At 40.6% G+C, this 20877-nt stretch overlaps 3 protein-coding genes across 3 annotated transcripts; all 3 read right to left on the reverse strand.

Moving 5' to 3' along the window:
• Positions 1–4081: 4081 nt before the first annotated feature.
• Positions 4082–5053, reverse strand: LOC110258642 (olfactory receptor 5V1-like). The gene has a single exon (XM_021081933.2). The coding sequence runs from the start codon at positions 5036–5038 to the stop codon at positions 4082–4084; it is 957 nt and encodes a 318-aa protein (XP_020937592.2). The 5' UTR covers positions 5039–5053.
• Positions 5054–10113: 5060 nt separating this feature from the next.
• On the reverse strand, positions 10114–15299 carry LOC110258114 (olfactory receptor 12D3-like). The gene has a single exon (XM_084970391.1). The coding sequence runs from the start codon at positions 12417–12419 to the stop codon at positions 11481–11483; it is 939 nt and encodes a 312-aa protein (XP_084826517.1). The 5' UTR covers positions 12420–15299; the 3' UTR covers positions 10114–11480.
• Positions 15300–19283: 3984 nt separating this feature from the next.
• On the reverse strand, positions 19284–20234 carry LOC146401449 (olfactory receptor 12D3-like). The gene has a single exon (XM_084970392.1). The coding sequence runs from the start codon at positions 20232–20234 to the stop codon at positions 19284–19286; it is 951 nt and encodes a 316-aa protein (XP_084826518.1).
• Between the last annotated feature and the right edge of the window lie 643 nt (positions 20235–20877).

Consider the following 20877-nt stretch of genomic DNA (forward strand, 5'->3'; position numbering starts at 1 on the left):
CAGAGTATATGAGTCCTTGGACTCTAAAATTCCAGGGCTCTTTAACTTGTTATTTTTTCTTTTCTCTCTCTCTCAGCTTAAGTTAAGGGGAAGCACCCTCATTTCCTTCTGGAGTTGAGTGAGGCTTACCTAGCACACCAGTTCTTACCAAAGAAATCCCCTCAGTCACTGAATCAATTCTCTACATAGGCATTTATTTAGTGACCTAGAACTTTGCTTTTGGATAGATTTGCTGGTAGCCTTTGAGGTATCAACCAAAATGGAGACATAATATATTATTGGGGGCCACACCTGTGACATGTGGAAATTTCTGGGCCAGGGATCAAACCCATGCCACAGCAGCAGCCTGAGCCACAGAGGTGACTATGCCAGATCCTTAATTCCCTGAGCCACCAGGGAATTCCTAGACATAATATTTTAACATAACTGTAAGACACGCAATGTATTGATGTGTGGGTACTAAAAAGTTGGGTTTTTTGTCGGTGGTAGTGGTTTTGGGTTTTTTGTTTTTTGTTTTTCCTTTTTAGGGCTGCACCTGCGGCACATGGAAGTTCTCAGGTCTGGGGGTCTAATCGGAACTGTAGCCGCCAGCCTACACCACAGCCACAGCAACGCAGGATCTGAACCACATCTGTGACCTACACCACAGCTCATGGCAATGCTGGATCCTTAACCCACTGAGAGAGGCCAGGGATCGAACCCTCATCCTCATGGATCCTAGTCGGGTTTGTTAACTGCTGAGCCATAAAGGGAATTCTCTAAACAGTTGTTTTTAATGAAACTGATTCAGGAACAAAAAAATGTTTGAAGACCACATCTCTCATCACCACCAACATACTCTCCCTACTTACCCACATGTTATGATCTTAAGTTGTATTCAAACAGTTTAATTCCTAATGCCACCATGATGATTTCGGAATGTAATTCCATCATCCATCATTCATTCCACATTATGTACTGGAAAGTTCATCCCTCTAGGAAGCTAAAGACAATGCTAATATTTTTATGACTATCTACTGGCCTGGAAGTGCCTCAGAATCAGAGGGGACTTCTCCAAAAACAAACTAAAGTTGGGGCAAAGCAAAATTAATTTTCCATAAATTTTAAATTAACAAAGTTGATCTTCAAAACTCTCTCATTTTGCCCAATTGTACCTGTACCATTCACAGTGGTACATGAGGGTTTCTTACATTGCTTGGCATTATCTAGCTTTGTAATTTTTGTCAGCATATGGGAATGAGGTGGTGGCTCCTTATTGTTCAAATCTGCATAATTCAGATTACTAGCAATTCTGAACATCTCCTCTATGAGGGGATTTTTTTTTTGTCAATCATTCGGGTTTCCTCTTCTACTAATCTGCCTAGGTTTGTTCTTCGCACATATTCTTAAGTTTCTTGTTTTTTTCTTATTCTTTATGAGTTCCTTATTTATGTAAGACATCATTAGTCACTTTCAAATTTTAGTTTTCGCAAGTAACTTCTAGTAATCTGACATCTGTGATTAACTTTATGATGTCATTCATTGAAAGGAAATCCTTAAATTTTTTATGATTAAATCCGTAATTTCTCAGGTTATATAGGTTGTGCATTTTGAGGTTTAGGTTTTTCACCACAAATAGATTCTCATACTTTTTTTTTTTTTTTTTTTTTTGCTTTTTAGGGCTGATATGGAGGTTCCCAGGCTAGGGGTCTAATTGGGCTACAGCTGATGGCCTACACCACAGCTACAGCAATGCCAGGTCCAAGCCGTGTCTGTGACCTATACCACATTTCATGGCAACGCTGGATCCTTAACCCACTGAGCAAGGCCAGGGATCAAACCCCCAACCTCATGGTTCCTAGTTGGATTTGTTTCCACTGTGCCATGATGGGAACTCCCTATTCTCTTACTTTAATATCAACTTTACAGTTTTTAAATTTCAAATTTTCCTCCTTAATCCACTTAAAGTTCATTTCTCACAAAGTGAAAGTTAGAAATCTAATTTATTTTTCTTTACTTAGTGATCTGATTTCTCCAAACTATTACTAAATTTCCATCATTTATTGGAGTGCCATACATATTATATATTAGGTTACCATACAAATATTTGGGTCTGTCTCTAAGACCTCTATCCTATGATAATCTTGTCTGCTTTTGGACCACGAACTTGACCTTCCACTAGTAGGTGTCATAATAGGTTTTTTTTTTTTTAGGCCACACCTGCGGCATATGGAAGTTCCTGGGCTAGGGGTCAAATCAGAGCTGCAGCTGCCAGCAAAGCCAGGGAACAAACCTGCATTCTCATGGATACAAGTTGGGTTCTTAACCCTCTGAACCACAATAGGAACTCCAATAGGTCTTAAAATAAGTCTTAATGTCAGATTGAACAATTCTAGCTGCTTTTTCCCCCAAAATTAACCTAGAAATAGTGAAAATAATAGTTTCATGCAATTGTTAGGTGTTTAATTTCATTGAAAGAATAAAGCATTTGTGGGCATATTCATACCATGAAATTCTATACAGCAATGAAAACTGAATGAGCTACAGGTATAAGCAACAGTATGGAGGACTATGACAGCCTTTACTGTCAATGGAGAGGAGAAAGAGAAGTCCACGAAGAGGGCTAATACACAGATCACTTGATAGCAAAAGGGACTGAGACAAGAGAAATTTATTACTTTCTAATATACAGTTAATAACAATGTAAAGCACCTTTCCTCTCCCTCTGCTTCATTCATTTTTATCAAATATGTGTTTTGAAATTAATTCAGACATAATGTACAGGATTTAGTAAAGTAGGGTGAAGGAGGGGAGGGGAGGCCAGCAAGAGGCTATACCATTAGTCAAGAAAATTCAAAGAAAAAAAATCAATGCCTGAGTAAGAGTGACTTTAGTGAGGGTGAAAAGGAATATATTAATATTTTTAAATTTTCAATTCCCTTCTGGCTTCTAAAACTTTGCCTTTATTTGTCACTTATTCAACTTATCTCATTTTGTCGTCCACAGTGACTATTCCCTGCAAACCTGGGTCAACCCCCACCCACCGTGATCATCAACCACAGAGCAAGCGCCTTAGCCACGTAGGGCCAGGCTGAACGAAAGCTGTGGGCTCCATCCAAGAGGCCGTGTTCTCCAGCCCATTGCCTTTGGACTTGGGGACCACTGTCCTTCCTGCCAGAGGTGCTAAGCAGAGGCAGTGGTGGGGGTGGCATCAGGTCTCTGCTCCAGATCGGGTCTGACAAGACCACGTGTGATACGGTGGTAGCCTTTATCACTTTCTAAAAGTCTTATTGTTCTTTTACACACTAAGGTATACAGTACCCTAGAATTGATTTTTGTATAACATTTAAGGCTAGGAGCATATGCCCTTTTGCCTTTTTATTGAAAACATTGTCCTTATTCAACTTTTCTTTCATGCCTCTTCTGGCCTCTTCTATCATGTAATCAAATAAATATGTTTATTCAGGGGACTTTTTCTGGATTCTCTAGTTTATTCCAATGATCAGTTTATCACTGAACCATTAACATACTGTTGTTTTCATTTTGCAATTGGTTGTGATATCTCTTAAAGCAAAGCTGCCCATCTAATACTTCTTCTTTCAGAGAAGCACTGTCTATTAATGGCAAGGAAAGAACTGTTCTATGGATGCATGGTCCAATATGGTAGTCACTAGGCACGTAAGTTATTGATAAGTTTACCAGATAAAATAGAGGATAATAGTTGTTTCAATTAACTAGCTCAAGACTCCATTTTTAGCTCTCTAATCTTACAAGGATGTCAAAACACTATTCAGAACCTCAAACACTTCTTCAAGATTATCAGAAGTCCTCTAAGAGAGGGTCGCTAATGCCAATTTCACATCTTTGTATTTTCAACTCTGTTCAATATTAGATTTGTGATTCCTCACTATCTTTTACATTAACTGATCTCTCTGAAAAAATTTAAATATTTCATATAGTATTTTTAGCGAGAGTGTTTCTGAAAGTGCTGGATGTGAAAATTTGCATTGACTTTTACTTTTGTTTGAGAGTAATTAGCCAAAATCAGCTCTATAAGTAAAATGGCCAGTTTTGTAATGTCATCTTCTTAGAAAAGAAAAACTTACACATCAAAAGAGAGGGAGCTTGAAGCCTTCCACTTTCTCCCCATAACTTGCATAGCCTCTTGAATATCTTTATTCCTCAAGGAGTAGATTATAGGATTTAGCATGGGGGTAACAATACTATACAATACTGAGATCAGCCTGTCTTTTTCCAGTGAATATGTTGAGATGGGTCGTCCATATGTGAAGATGGCGCTGCCATAATAGAGAAGGACAATGGTCAGGTGGGAGGCACAGGTGGAAAAGGCCTTTTGTCTCCCCTTGGAGGATCGGATCCTCAAGATGGTGGAGATAATATAGAGGTAGGAAAGGACAATACACAGGAAAGGAGTCCAACCAATGACCACCCCAATGGATAGTAGTGCCACTTCATTGACAGAAGTGTCCCCGCAAGACAAGACCAACAAAGGAGGTATATCACAGAAGAAATAATTAATCTGATTGTTGCCACAGAAGGGCAGGCGGAATGCCAGTACTGTGTGCACCGCTGAATTGAGGAAACCACCAGACCAGCAGGAGGCTGCTAACTGGCTATACAGAACCTTGTTCATAATAACTGAATACCTTAAGGGCTTACAGATTGCAATGTAGCGATCATATGCCATTGCTGCCAGGAGCAGGGACTCTGATCCCACAAAAAAAATAAATGCAAAAAGTTGTGCCATGCAACCTAAATAGGAAATGCTTTTTTTCTCTGACAGAAGATGCGCCATCATCTGGGGAACATTGGTGGTGGTGTAGCAGATGTCAAGAAAAGCTAAGTTTTCCAGAAAAAAATACATAGGCGTGTGCAGGTGCAGATTAGTCATGGTTACCAAAATTATGAAGCTATTTCCTCCCAAAGTACAGATATAAGTTACAAGGAAGATGGTGAAAAGTAAAAATTGTAACTCTTTTAAGTTGGAGAATCCCAAGATGATAAACTCAAACAGAACTGTTTGGTTTTCTCCTTCCATAATATAATTCCGGTTTTCCTTCACAATTGGGAACAAAGGATTTCTGTAATCTGTACTGCTCCAGAAACAGGCTACAAAACAAGAAAATAAAAAACTTCACAGGTGAAAAGGTAATATAACTAATCAAAAACCATTAGATATACCTGTAAAAATGCACAATCCCACAACAAATAAATTCTATGCATTATCACTCAGCATAAGTAGAAACATTATCAGCCTTTCATCTGTCAGTCAAATCTTTTAAAATCGACACATAAGCAGTTTTGAATATTTAAGTAAAACATGAATGGCCACATGCACCATAAAGCCTAATGAAAGGAAGGAATGTCCTCATCTACTTTTTCATCCTAAGTTACAGTAATTTGGAGGCTTATTGGAGACAGTTGTCATTAGTGGGCCAATCAACTATGGTGACCTGCACACTTTTGGAGGCTGACATTTGTAGATTTCATGTAGAATTAGTCACATTTTATATATTATGGAGGATGAGGAGGACAGAAAAGGACATAGTGGTACCAGAGACTGATAGTATATTTGGAGGGATGCTCCATAAAATACAGAGGAAATTCATGATTAATCATAGCAGACATATCCTAGAGTTCACTCACTTAATCAAGGGCAGACTCCAGCAAGGCCATTGTCTCCTCATTCTTCTCTTTCTTTCTCTACTGAAGCATTCTCTTTAGCAAAGGAACAGGCTATTATTTCTCCTATTATAAAACATTTAAAATGTCTTCCTTTATCACTATTTTTCTTCACTAGTGTCATCCCATTTTTCTGATATTTACATCAAAACTTCTCAAAGACAATGTCAAAATTGACATTCTCCATTCCTATTCTTTCCAGTGTCTCTTCAACCTACTTCATTAGGTCTTTACCTCAATATTCCCTTGATTCAAAGTGGTTGGGTCAATTATGAAATGTTGACCCATATGCACAGAATCTCATATTCTAACATTGCTCAATTATGGTCTACTTTGAATTAACACATTTTTTTTCTTTTTGGCCACACCCACAGTGTGTGGAAGTTCCCAGGCCAGGGCTTAAACCTACACCACTGCAGCAACTGGAGCTGCAAGAGTGACAATGTCAGGTCCTTAACCTGCTGAGCCACAAGGGAACTCCCTATGGTCTACTTTCAATATAGCAGCCAATTATATGTAAGTCACTTTCCACTATTAGGCCTCTACTCATAACCCTCCTACTATACTCCAGCTCAGACTGTAAATTCAAATTCTTATGAAAGGCTACAAGCTCTGTAAAACCTTTTTCTTTTTACTTCTCCAACCTAATTTCCTCTTTTTGCCCCTTAACTCCTTCAGTCAATTCACGCTGGCCTCTCTGATGTTCCCCTTTGCCTTGGTTCTTCCCCAGGACTGTCCATCTGACAAAAGTCCTAACTTCATTTTAGTCTGATCTCAAATGGTATAAATCAATGAGTGTCACCTCAACCAGCCTCTCTGTGCTCTCCTACACTCTGTTTCCCCTGCACATGCATCTTCCATTGCCCCAAGACACATAGCACCTTGTGAGAGCCCATATAATTTATCTATTTGGTATGCTTATTGTGTATTGCCTGCTGCCCTAGTAGAATATACTGAGTTTTACAAAGCAATGTGCTGAGTGTTAATGTTGCATTCTAAGCATTGAGCACAGGCTCTGGCACATAATACATGTGTGTTCAATGATAAACTTCTGGGTTTCCTTTCAATTAACTCACAAGGCTGACTTCTCTGGGCAGAAGACTCACAGGGAAGTCTCTTTGTTTTTTCAAGATAATTTATTTTAGCCCCACTTACCCAGTTTGGTTTAGTTTGATTTGCTGTGGTAATGGTTCAACCAGGGGTTGTTGTGGAGAAAAATATTACCCTTACAAAGAGAGAATAGCCTCTTCATATTCTTATGTGAACAGGAAGGACATTCTCCTCTGCAGGACTACCATCTCTGCCACTTATGTTTGGAACCACCCGAAGGGTAGCAGGAAATGGCTACAACCTCTCCTCTCTTCCAACTCGCATGTCCAACAACAGGAGCTCTCTTCTTTCCTCCTATTTATATGATTTCTTTAATAAAGCACACACTGTGTAGTGAAAATCTAATTACTTTTCTCCAAATAGCAATGATGAAGACTTTGGGGACTTTGGGTCTTAATTAAGATGTATGATAAAATGGTCTGGGGTGGCAAATTTTAAGAAAATAATACTGCTCTTATCATTTTACACACACACACACACACACACACACAATAGTATCACCATTGTAATTCTCCATAATATTAGATCCTCAATACAGAAGCTAAAATAGCTTCTCTAGAAATAAAGTAGTCCTAATTGGTACTTAGGTGCAGTTTAGAAACATGGAATTTGCAGTTAAGTAAGACTTCTAGATAACAAAAGAAACAAAAAAAGAGCTAACTCACACATAGCTGGCATAGGGTTACAAGATTTCCCAGTTAACTGTAAAAATGATTTTAAAAAGCAGGCAATCAGGTAAGATGGTGGAGTAGAAGGACGTGAGCTCACCCCCTCTCATGAAAACGTCAAAATCACAACTAACTGCTAAACCACCACCAACAGAAAAGACTGGAACCTACCAAAAAAGATATTCTACATTCAAAGACAAAAAAGAAGCCATAAAATTAGATCCTCAATATTGGATATAGCTGAAAGTTATCATTATTGCTCTTATTTTTATCATTGTATTTTAAATGATGTTAATGTGAATTTCATTATATAATTACATAAATTTAAACAACACATAATTACAGAAATTTAAATTTTAAATATATACTTTTTTCCTTATTGGCTGCACCCACTGCATGTGGAAGATCCTGAGCCAGGGACTGAACCTGTGCCATAGCAGAGACCCAAACCACTGCAGTGACAAAGCTGGATCCTTAACCAGGTGTACCACAAGGTAGGTCCAAAACTGTACTTTTATACTATTTGTCTCCTTTGAGACACATAACAACTTTTAAGATGGGTATGTGTGGGGATGGAAATCCTGTGAAATTGGATTGTGATGATCATTACACATCTACAGATATGATAAATTCATTGAGTAATTTAAAAAAAGCTCTTATAAATTTGGAGTTCACAATGGTTCAGTGGGTTAAGAACCCTACATTGCCAGCTTTGTTTTGTACTGGTATATAAGATGGATGGGACTTCCCATTGTGAATGCTGCTTGTGAAGCTAGTAAAGTCATGTCTGACTTAAAAAAAAAAAAAAAAAAAAAAGACGAGTGTGTGTGGCAGGCAAAAGTCCACAATAACACTTAATGAACCTGACTTGTGTATAATCTCCTTTTGAGTTTTGGCAGAATATATGAACATAATGAGATATCACTCCCATAACTATATTATTATATTATACAGATGTGTGTGTGTATATATATGTATTGCAGATGTAATGAGATCCTCAAATCAGTTGACCATAAAATAGGGGAACTTTTCCAGGTGGGCCCTTTAAGTCTGGGTCAAAGGGTCAGAGGTAAATCAGAAAAGGAAAAATCTTTTTTTTTTTGTCTTTTTGCCATTTCTTGGGCCACTTCTGAGGCATATGGAGGTTCCCAGACTAGGGGTTGAATTGGAGCTGTAGCTGCCAGCCTACGCCTGAGCCACAGCAACGCAGGATCCGAGCTGCGTCTGCAACCTACACCACAGATCACGGCAACACCAGATTGTCAACCCACTGAGCAAGGGCAGGGATCGAACCCTGCAACCTCATGGTTCCTAGTCGGATTCGTTAACCACTGCACCACGATGGTAACTCTGGAAAAATCTTTTTGAAGGCATCAGAGAGCTAACAAGGCAGTGAGGATTTTTGTAGGACCAAGGTCTGGAAGAGGAGAGCAGTATAGAATGGAGAGTCCAGCACTTTTCACCCTTTTTCTCCTTGGGGTAAGGCATACCTTGATTTATGATGTTTCACTTTACTGCCCTCCACAGATACTGTGATTTTTACACATTGAAGCTCTGTGGCAGTCCTGCATCGAGCAAGCCTATCAGCGCCAATTTCCTAACAGCTTTTGGCCACTTTGAATCTCATGTCACATTTTGGTAGTCTCCCAAAACCTCAAACTTTTTCAGTATTATGATACTGGTTATGGTGATCTGTGATCAGTGATCTTTGATGCTACTACTACAACTCACTGAAGGCTCAGGTGATGGTTTGCATTTTTCAGCAAGAAAATATGTTTAATTAAGGTGTATACATTGTTTTTTAGACACAGTGCTATTGTACACTTAAGAGATTAAGTAGAGTATAAACATCTTTTCTATGCGCTGGAAAACCAAGTATTCTTGTGACTCACTTTTTTGTTCTATCCAATTTATGGCAGTGGTCTGAAAACAAGCCCACAATATCTCTGAGGTATACCTGTATTGGCATCTTTGGAAAAGAAATCAAAAGAAAATTTTTGAGAATTTTTCACTTATCCTAACATTAATGATTATTTTTACATCACTAATATCTTATGAACCAACACACAAACTGTTACAACTTTGTGGTAACTTTATCATATATCAAATAAAATATGGCTTCTACTTTATTACACATATACTTTCTACTCATCCTAGCTTTTACCTACAGTTAAACTTGCCCCACACCCTGCCTTCGCCGCATCCCAGGCATGCAAAGGTTCCTGGACCAGGGATCAAACCCACACCACAGCAGTACCAGTAAGCCAATTCCCTTTAGAATGTCTTCTTCAGCTGCCATATTCTGCATTATTTGGTTGTTTAAATACATACCTAATTCCTCTTAGCAATGTATAAATGCTCTAACACTGAACCTATGTTCCATTTCTTACTGCTTTTATTACCAGAAAAATTGAATTAAATAATTCCTAGAGAGAAAAAATTGTCATATATGAAGTTGTCTTTGATAGTAAAACTTTCATTCTGATCTTAAGATTATGTTTTTACTTATTTTTTATTTTTTATCTTGTTGTAGACATGTCTATAGCATGCAGAAGTTCTGGGCCAGGATTGAACCTGCACCACTAGAGTAACCAGAGCCACAGCAGTGACAACACCAGATCCTTAACTCACTGAGCCACAAGGCAACTTCAGATTTTTATCTTTTTAATTAACTTTATTGACGTATAGTTGATTTACAAAGTTGTGTTAATTTCTGCTCTACAACAAAGTGATTCAGTTATACATATATATATGTGTGTGTGTGTGTGTGTGTGTGTGCTTTTTCCTATTCTTTTCCTTCATAGTCCACTTGTGTCATAGTTCAGATTCCACACATAAATAATATCATATGGCATTTATCTTTGTCTTTAAGATTAAGTTTTCAAAATACACTGTACTTTGCATAAAGAGGATTAATTAGTAGGAAGGAGAACTCAAGTCAAAACATTTCTATTATGAGAAAAGCAAATCAAAACCTACTTCACACCTTGCTCTGTTCATCGCCTAAACTCACTGTACTTCAGGCATTTCTGGGCACTAACATAGACATTGAAAATTAATCATCATCTGGGATACCTCTCATCTTCCTACTGCACATCGAAGCTATCGGCAAATATTGAAAGTTGAGTGTTCGAAATACATCCAGAATCTCGATGCTCCTCCAGTCGCCACCACCATTACCCTGATCTAGGCTGCCCTCGATTCTCATCCAAAGGATGATAAGGGATCCTAACTAATTCCATCTTGGTTCCTCTATTCTCTGTTCTCAAGAGAGTAACACTGTGATTCTTTCACCACAGAAGTTGTAGGAAGTCACTTCCTTGCTCAAGGGCCCCGTTATCAGGCTCATTACCCAGAGTAAGTGCGGAGAACCTTCAGCTGACCAACTGGATGCCAAGACCTGACTACCATCGCTTTTCTGCCCTCATCTCCTGCCCCTCTCTTCACTACCCACTGAGTTCCAGGCACGTGGGACACGCTGTATTCCTCCCGTAAAAGACCAACACTCTACACCATTGTTCCTCCATTCACTGTCATTTCTGCATCAAGATAAACTATCACATACCAGCATGACTCACTCCACTATTTCCTTCCACGTTCTGTCAAGTGGTGTTTATGAAACAGGCTTTCATTGACCCAACCCTGCAAAAGAGTGCCCACCAGGGCATGCTGATTCTGCCTTTTACTCCATGCATTTTACTTTCGGAAAGAGACACGCAGTTACTTCTTCAGCTTTTCTTTGCCCAGCTTCTCAGCTGAAAAAAGATCCATGTCCTCATGTCATAAACGTAGGGATCGTTTCCACTGCAAAGTGAACATTCCCTGTTGAAAAAATACTCTGCGTGAATGACTAAAGGATAATTGGAATCGTGTGTGTGAAGACCACGCCTACACATGGCACAAATTTCTGAAATGAAAACAGAATTCAAGAAATGGATCCAAGTTAGTCTAGATGAGAAAATAAATGTCATCAAGAGAGCACACAGTTCTCATTTCCTCTGGTGTTGCCAGTGATTTTCTTTAGAAAGACAGCTTCCATTTCCTCCCAAAGACTCTCCTCAGAGCCAACTTCACTTCCTTATTCCTAAGGGTGTATATCAGTGGATTCAGCACCGAAGTCACAGTGGTGTGTATGACAGCCACGTACTTCTCTTGAATCACAGAGGTGGCAGAGGCAGGGGGGATGTATGTGAGCCCCACAGTTCCATAGAAGAGAGACACCACCATGAAATGGGAGGCACAAGTGGACAGAGCCTTGTGGAGCATGTGGCAGGACCGGTGCTTGAGGAGAAGAAAGGTGATGATGTAGAAGTAGGAGAGGAGAGTGAGAAAACACGCTGCCATAGATAAGCTGCCCGTGACAATAAAAATGAGCCATCGATTGAGCCGAATGTCACCACAGGCCAACTCTAAGAGGGGCTTCACATCACAGAAGAAGTAGCTGAGTTTCAGAGAGTGGCAAAAGTTCAGGCGTGCGGTCATGACGGAATGCATCAGAGCATAAAAGAAGCTGGTGATCCAGGCCACAGCTGCCAAGAGAATACACACCCGGAGGTTCATGATCACAGTGTAGCGAAGCGGGTAGCAGATGGCCACGAATCGGTCAAAGCCCATCACGGCCAGCAAAAGGGCCTCAGTGCAGCCCAGAAAGTGGAAGAAGTGGAGCTGACTGATGCAGCCTAGGAAGGATATGGCCTTGTGAGTGGAGAAGAGGTTTGCCATTAGCCTGGGCAGTGTCACTGAAGAATAGCAGATATCCAGACAAGAAAGATTTCCCAGGAAAAAATACATGGGAGAGTAGAGTCTTGGCTCTGAGGTGACGACCACTAATATGGACCCATTTCCAAACAGATCTATAATGTACACAACCAAGAGGGTCATGAAGATGATCGGTTGCAGCTCCTGATTGGAAGTCAGTTCCAGCAGAAGAAACTCATCCACTGTGGTGACATTCTCCATTGCTTTGAGAAGGCTAACGACGGTGACGATTAGTAAACCTGTTCCAGTAGACTGTACAGGCTAAATGCAGCAAGTTCCTCACCAGGAAATACAGGAGGGTGATCCATGCTGAGCAAAGGGGTTGGAAATGCTCGAGTTAAATTCACTTGCAACGTCATTTAGGAACCAGAATATGGGATCAGTTCAGAGACCCTGTGATCTATACGCTGCATAGAACTAAGAAGCATACATAGAATGCTGAGTTAAACCTATAAAGCAGATCACATAGAAGAAAGCAGATAGGCAGTGAATACAGTAAGAGAACAGGACTCCATTTTAGCCCCATCGTAGCACTAAAACTAATGTAGCTAAGAAGAGTCGTGTCAGATGTATTTGTAAACATTTAAACATTTATAAATGGATGTGATAGGCAATGTTCCCCTTTCTGGGTACGGGTAGAAGCTCAGCAATAGTCCTAAATCGCCTCTAAAAAAAAAAACAAACCAAAAACCAAAAACAAAAAAACAACCAAAAAACAGAGTACCTTCCCTACAGCCTGAACTTCTCCAGGAAACTAGAAGACATTTCTTAAAATCCACAAACTTCCTATAATGTGTAGGCAGAGGGAACACTAATCAGCAGAATTGGTGTCTGCAGTCACAAGAGGGCACCACAGCAGCAGGGCTATTTATGCAGAACGAAAACCCCCACCCCACCCCCACCCCCACCCCCAATGCTAAGAAGTTTCAGTAACAAGAGAATTTTGGAAACAGGAGAAAATAATCAGTCCTAGAAAGAGAGTGCCTCACACTGAGAGAGAGTAAAACTGTTGCAACAGAGGAGGGGACCAATGAGCCAAAAATCTGGGGAAAAACGTCCTATCCCCTTCCCATATAAACATCCTACTAATAAGGTGCCCCCCAAATGCAACTTATTCATAGACAAACAATAAATAGGAAAAAAGTCTGCATCCACATGAAAGCAGAATTAAAAAAAAAAAAACAGAAAAATAGAAAATCCTGATTTCTCATGATTTCTCAAGCGGCTATAGCTCACTTGAAAAAATATTTGGAGTGAAACAGAAAAACTGCCGTGCAACATTCCCACCTGAAGCAACAAAAACTGTAACATAATTTTTATTGAGAAAAATACACTAATATCCAAAACAGAAATCCAAATTCAAAGTAAAATACAATCTGTTATTCTGACAAAGATCAAAACATTTAAGACAATGTATCTATCGAAGATGCAAAAACACACACAGACGGGGGTGTCGGTTGATTTAACCTCTAACAGACATGTAGCACTGACTCTCAATTACAAACATCTCAAAGACTCTATGTTAGCCATTCTACTTCCTAGACTGCCATTCAGATGTGTTGGCAAATGTCAAAAATCATGGATTTGCCATGGTATTTATTGAAGCATTGCCATACCAGAGATGGCAAACAAACTCAATGACCATATTGGACTAGTTAAATAATTTTCATTGCAGAAGAAGCAGTAAAAGAAACAAGGCAACTCTTTACATAGGGCATTTGGTCACTTGCAATCAAACAAACAAACAAAAAACACTCCAAAGGATACATGTAAAAATGCATACATGCGTTCATATCGACTTTAAACAAAAGTTCCATGACTCAACAGATTAAATCAGAGCTTTCCAGCTAAGAACTTGGGCCAGAAGTCCACTGCCCCCAGATCCTGTCATTTCCACAGCTTAAATTCAGATTCCCCAGTTACTCTCACTCAGCCCTTCCAATGGACTCAATCCCCTTCTGTAAAAAAACAAAACAAAAAAACAAAACAACAACAACAAGAATGCTTCTCCATCGAATGGAAAGTCATCTGTTCTACCTACTGTCTGTGCCCATTCATCCTATCCTTCACTCCTTTGTGTACCTACCCGGAATAAATACATGGTTTTGGTGCATGAGGAAATCCAAAAATCAGAGCTGTGAGGATTTGAATAAAATGAACAGAAAGCTTTTAGCTGCTCAGAGTCTTATATGACAAACATCGTACACCTAAGTGTAGGAAGGAACCACAGAACACTTGGCCTTCACCCCCATTCCCACCACAAATAAACAAGATGAATCCCCTCTGACTCTCCCTGGAGATGTTCTCAGCATAGATGTCTTGGGATCTCGTCTCAAAAGGTTATTCTCTCTATTTGTCTCTTTTAGTAATTAATCATCTGATCAATTGGTGTCCTTTTGAGAACTTTTTTTTTACCTTCAACGAGGGAGAAAAGTAGTATTCAGAGCCAGTTTTTCACTAAAAGACTGAAGAAAATAATAAGTATAGTAATTTTAAAAAGATACAGTTGGAAACTCTACCAGTGGAAACTCTTAACAGTGTGTGAATACAATAGATGTCATTATCTAGAGAAATATATATTAAGGATAAACAATGAAATCCTGCTGTATAGCACTAGGAACTATATTCAGTCACTTCTAACGGAGCATGATGTAGAATAATGTGAGAAAAAGCATGTATATAGTTATGTGTGACTGGGTCTCTTTGCTGTACTGTAGAAAACTGACAGAACACTGTAGACCAGAGATAATGGAAAAAATAAATATCATTTAAAGAAGAATTAAAAAATGATAAAGTTTAAACTGAAACATTTTGGCAAAAGAAGGTAAATTATTTAACTTGAGAAATGTCATACAAAAAGAAAACCACCATAAAATAGGAGCTTTATATCTACCAAAAATGAAAGATGCATTATCTTCTTGGACTCAAAATAGATCCTGGCTGTGAATGGAGGAAAAATTGACAGAGAGTTTTCTTAAAATCTGCCTTAGCCAAAAAGTTCTTTATAATTATTCGTTTATAGATGCAAACAATGAAACTCACAGACTCTGGAGTAAGATCCCCTGGAGTTTGAATCCCGGCTCTGCTAGCAGTGTGACTTTGGTTATGTTACTTATCCTTTCTGGGCCCCAATTTTCCTCATCTGTAAACAGATGACAATGATGAAAGCAATCTTACTGACTGATTACACACACAGATAATCATGGCTAAAAAGAATTCTGAATAAGGGTTATGAAGCCCTTTTGCAAGAAGCAGAAAGCTTGCGATGTTGAGAATCATGGTCTGTGGAGTTCCTGTTTTGGCACAGAGGAAACGAATCTGACTAATATCCTTGGGGATATGGGTTTGATTCCTGGCCTCGCTCAATGGGTTGGGGATCCAGCGTTGCTGTGAGCTGTGGTGTAATCTGCAGGCATGGCTCAGATCCCGCTTTGCTGTGGTGCTACATAGGCCAGCAACTGCAGCCCTGATTCCACCCCTAGCCTGGAAACTTAAATGTGCCACAGGTGTGGCCCTAAAAAGTAAAAAGAAAAAAAGAATCATGGTCTGGAAACCTCAGTCCCATATCTAGAATTTTTCCAGCTCTATTGCAGATGACACTTGCAAAAAGATTACTTTTTATCAAATTCAAAATATGTTTTCTCTCGTGGATATTGACAAGCTGATTCTAAATTAACAAAAAACAAATAGGGGAAGATCTGGTTCAAGATGGCAAAGTTGGAGGGTCCTCAACTCACTTCCTGCCGTGGACACACCTAATCTATAGCTACAGAGGGAAAAATTCCCTCTAAAAGAAAGCCAGGTTATTTCATTCTTATTTTATGGCCAAGTAGTATTCCACTGTACAGCAGAAATTGGCACAACACTGTAAATCAACTATACTTTCATAAAAAGAAAAATGAAAACCAGATTATTTTCCCAGCAGAAAGCTGGCCATGAATGGAGCCAGGCTCCTTGGGCATCAAAGGCATCACACTCTCTCCAGGTGCCCCAACCCCAGCTGCTCGCCTCACACAGGTACCTCCTCTAAGGATGGACTCGCCTCCCTTTGATCATCACATGGCCTGAAGACCTGCAATTGCTGATGGCAGCTGCCCACCCTCTGCCCAGCTCAGCCTCCCTCAGGAATGCCTTGAGACCCAATGCCAAGCCAGTGCCACACATCAGACGGACCCTGTCGACTCCCACAGTCCTTTCCTGGCCCCTCTTCTCCCCTCTTCTGTCCTACACAGCAGTCAGAAGCAAGAAGCCCACCTCATAATTATCTGCTCTTCTTGAAAAAGAAAAAGAAAAAGAAAAAGAAACCCAGGAACTAGCTGAACAGCTCCTACACATCAGATGAATGAGGCCAATCCCACATTGAATCAGGTAGAGAGGCTGAGACACAGTCTGGCCAGACACTCCACCTCCTCAGGATGGCAACTCACAAGCAGGAGGGGACTCACCACTCTCAGCCCCTCACTGAGGAGTGAAGAGTTTGGATGCCACATCTGGCACCCAGTTCTAAAGAGTTCCCCTTGAGGAGCAGGCCCCCAAACATTTAGCTTTGAAAACCAACAGGGCTTGCATCCATGAGACCCACAAGGCTATAAAGAAGTAAGAGTCAGTTCTCTTAAAAGGCTCATATGAACTCACTGTGGCTATTGACCCCTCCCCAAAGAGGGCTCAGCACAGACAGCAGACTGAAATGTCTCCAGTTGTTTTTTTGTTTTGTTTTTTGTTTTTGTTTTTTAGGGCTGCACCTGCAACATATGGAAGTTCTTAATCCCCTGAGTAAGGCCAGGGATTGAACCCAAAGCCTCGCAGAGGCTATGTCAGGTTCTTAACCCACTGAGACACAACAGGAACTCTACATGTCCAGTCTTTACCTAAAAGAGGCATATTTGCTTATTTTAAAAGTTTGACTGACGGGAAGTCCTTTTCTTTTTTTTTTTTTTTGGCCATGCCTGCAGCATGTGGAATTTCCTGGGCAAGGGATCATACCCTCGCCACAGCAGTGACTCTGAGCCGCCAGAGTGAGAACACCAGATCCTCAATCCCCTGCACCTCAAGAGAACTCCTAAATGGCAGTCTTCTAATTTAATACACATCTAGGGACCAAATGCCACACTCTCCATAGATGGGGGGCCTGGCAGACACTATCTTTGGGTTCTCTCTCCACTTCATTCAGTTCGCCAGCATATCCCACCATCCAGGGAACATTCCTTCATTGTCATGCTCTGGTGACCTGCAGGGCTCATATTTATAGGTCCCATAAGACTGTAAGAAACAGTCTTAATTGGCTAGCCCCCATGGCAGAGCACAGACACATCAAACAGAAATACCAGTCTTTCTGAGAAAAGGGCCTTAGTTGCTTTTCTTAAAGGCTACAGCCTGAGAAGCAGGCTTCTAATTTAGCACACACCTAGGGGCCAATTGCAATCCTCTGCAGAGCTCAGGGAGGCCAACAGATGTAAGCTTCATGCTACACGTCTGCCCTCCCCTAAATCTCTGGTTTCTAAGAAAGAAATGCATGTACCCTGCTGGTGCCCTGGCTTTTGTTGCTGACCCCCAGAGGACACACTAATGGCCCGAGGGCCTTGTGCCAGGGTCTTACCAGACAGTTACAAGCAAAGAAACTGTTCTTAACTGTCTACCACTCCAGGGCTTAGTGAAAGAGGAGCAGACTGAAACATCTATCTCACAGACTTCCCCTGAGGAAGTCTATAGGCAGACATTAAAAGATGCTGCCTGAGAGTCTGGCTTCCTATTGTCCTGCATCTAGATGCAACTGAGACATGTACTATCAGTCTCAGAATTTTTTTTTTTTTTTTTTTTTTTTTTTGCTTTTTTAGGGCCATGCCTGGGGCAGGTGGAAGTTCCCAGGCTAGGGGTTGAATCGGAGCTACAGTTGCTGCCCTATGCCACAGCCACAGCAACATGAGATCTGAGCCATGTCTGCAACCTACACCATAGCTCACGGCAATGCTGGATCCTTAACCCACTGAGCAAGGACAGGGATCAAACCTGCATCCTCATGGATACTAGTTGGGTTCTTAACCTGCTGAGCCACAACAGCAACTCTGTGATGGTTCATTTTAAATCAGCTTGCCTGGGACAAGGAATGCTCAGATAGATGATAAAATTTTCTCTCTGGGTGTGTCTGTGAGGGTGTTTCTGAAAGACAGCATTAGAATCTATAGACTGAGTAGACAGATCATCTTCACCAGTGTTGGGGGGTATCATCCAATGCCCAGCCTTCCTTCTCTCTGGGAGTCAGGCTGATATCTCCAAAACGCAATCCCAAACCTCTGATCATACGGTTGGTCTTTTCTAACATGACCAGCCCCATCCTGAAGCTACCCTGGAGCCCACCACGAGTCACCTTATGAGCATAAACTCAGATGTAATCCAAGTGGTTCATGAATAACAAATACACTTCTATAGCTTTGGAAGTGCCAAGAATTTTAGAATCTTGACTCCCCAAACCCAGGGCAAAGAACAGATAAGGTATTTATTACAGCGTGGGTGCCTGCCCTCATCCCTACCTATCCTTCTGATCTCCTTTTATTCGTCAGAGCACTTAATTAACCTTACAAATGTACTTATGAACTTGTTTATTGTGTGTCCCCTATCACACTAAACTTTAACTTTTAGGAAATTGTGAAATTTCTTTTCTTCTCTTTTTTTGGCCATGCCTGCAGCATGTGGAAGTTCCCAGGCCAGCGTGCGGAAGTTCCCAGATGAGGGATCAAACCCATACTACAGTAGTGACCCAAGCCACAGCAGTGACAATGCCAGCTCCTTAATCTGCTTACCACCAGGGAACTTGAGATCATGAATTTTTTTTTGCTCACTCCTGTGTTTCTTGCACCTACTGTGCTGCATGACATATGTTCAATGACTATGTCTTCGATAAATGACTAGATGAATAAAAACTGAACACATAATCATTATGCACAATTGAGTGCAGACTGTATTTATAGGTGCTGCAAATTCCTGAAGGAAAAGTAGAAATCAAGTAAATCTTTTATTACAGTGAAGAGATAAAAATCTTGATGGAAATCAGATTTAAGTCTCTTAATCTCAGTGGTGCTGCTGGCAGTATTCAAACAACTTGCTCCCAAAGGTTTTCTTCAGCGCCAACATCACTTCTTTATTCCTAAGAGTGTAAATCAGTGGATTCAGCACTGGAGTGACTGCACTGTATATGATGGCCACCATGCGGTCCTGACTCATGGAGGTGGCTGAGGCAGGACGAGTGTATGTGAAGCCTACGGGTCCATAGAAAAGACAAACGACCATGAAATGGGAGGCACAAGTGGACAAAGCTTTGTGGAGGATTCTGCAGGACTTGTTCTTGAACAGAAGGGAGCAGATAATATAGAAGTAGGAGAGAAGAGTCAGGAAGAAAGCTCCCATAGATATGCTGCCTGTGACAACAGAAAGAAGCCTTTGATTGAGCAGTGTGTTATTACAGGCCAGTTCCAAAAGCGGCTTGACATCGCAGAAGAAGTGATTGAGTTTGTGCGAGTGGCAAAAGTTCAGGCGTGCAGTCATGAGAGAATGCATCAGTGCATAAAAGAAGCTGGTGATCCAGGCCACCACTGCCAAGAGAATACACATTTGGGGGTTCATGATGACAGTGTAGCGAAGCGGGTTGCAGATGGCCACAAAACGATCAAAAGCCATGATGGCCAGTAAGATGGCCTCTGTGCTGCCCAGAAAGTGGAAAAAGTGGAGCTGAGTGATACAGCCTAGGAAGGATATGGCCCTGTGAGTGGAGAGGAGGTTTACAAGGACTTTGGGCAGTGTCACTGAAGAGTAGCATATATCCAGACAGGAAAGGTTTCCCAGGAAAAAATACATAGGAGAATGAAGTTTAGGTTCCAAAATAGCAATCACTAATATAGCTCCATTTCCAACCAAGTTTATCAAGTAAACCATCAAGAAAATCACAAAGAAGAAAGGCCGCAGCATCTGAACACCAGTCAGGCCAAGTAGAAGAAACTCATTCCCTGTGGTGACATTCTCCATTGCTTTGGGGAGCAAATACAACAATAACGAGGAGTTAATTTTTTTGAATTTTTAATTTTACACTGTGGGGGGTAAGTAAAGCAAGTTTGCTATTTGGAAGAGTCTAAAAGTTAGCTACAATGTGAAGAATATTTAGGAGTGGTAAAGCTAAATTTACTTGCCAGAAAATTAATGAAAACTAAGACAGTATCAAATAAATTCTGAAGCAGTCAAAAGACATTAGACTAATAAAAGCAGCATATTATGAACAAATCAGATATAGATAAGGGACACGTTTTTTGGCTGAACCCACAGCATTCAGAAGTTCCTGGGCCAACCCAAGCTACTGCAGTGACAATGCTGGATTTTTTAACCCACTGCACCACAAGGGAACTCCAATAAAGGACACTTTTTAAAAGTATACATTTAAAGCATGATTATAATCTTACTTAGGAGATGATTACTTACTTACAGGAATTAGAGGTCAGACAAATTTAAAACACATGAAGAGGAGTTCCCATTGTGGCTCAGTGGTTAACGAATCTGACTAGGAACCATGACGTTGAGGGTTCAGTCCCTGGCCTTGCTCAGTGGGTTAAGGATCCGGTGTTGCCATGAGCTGTGGTGTAGGTTGCAGACGCGGCTTAGATCTGGCGTGGCTATG

The sequence above is a fragment of the Sus scrofa genome, chromosome 7 (assembly GCF_054392235.1).
Source record: "Sus scrofa isolate SSC_HxYL_T2T_F1_AM1 chromosome 7, Sscrofa_HxYL_maternal_Yorkshire_Landrace_v2.0, whole genome shotgun sequence".
Lineage (NCBI taxonomy): Eukaryota > Metazoa > Chordata > Mammalia > Artiodactyla > Suidae > Sus > Sus scrofa.

What these genes read in the sequence shown, in the direction of transcription:
- LOC110258642 (XM_021081933.2), bottom strand. Translation starts at nt 5,038, where the DNA reads ATGGAAGGAGAAAACCAAACAGTTCTGTTTGAGTTTATCATCTTGGGA.
- LOC110258114 (XM_084970391.1), bottom strand. Translation starts at nt 12,419, where the DNA reads ATGGAGAATGTCACCACAGTGGATGAGTTTCTTCTGCTGGAACTGACT.
- LOC146401449 (XM_084970392.1), bottom strand. Translation starts at nt 20,234, where the DNA reads ATGGAGAATGTCACCACAGGGAATGAGTTTCTTCTACTTGGCCTGACT.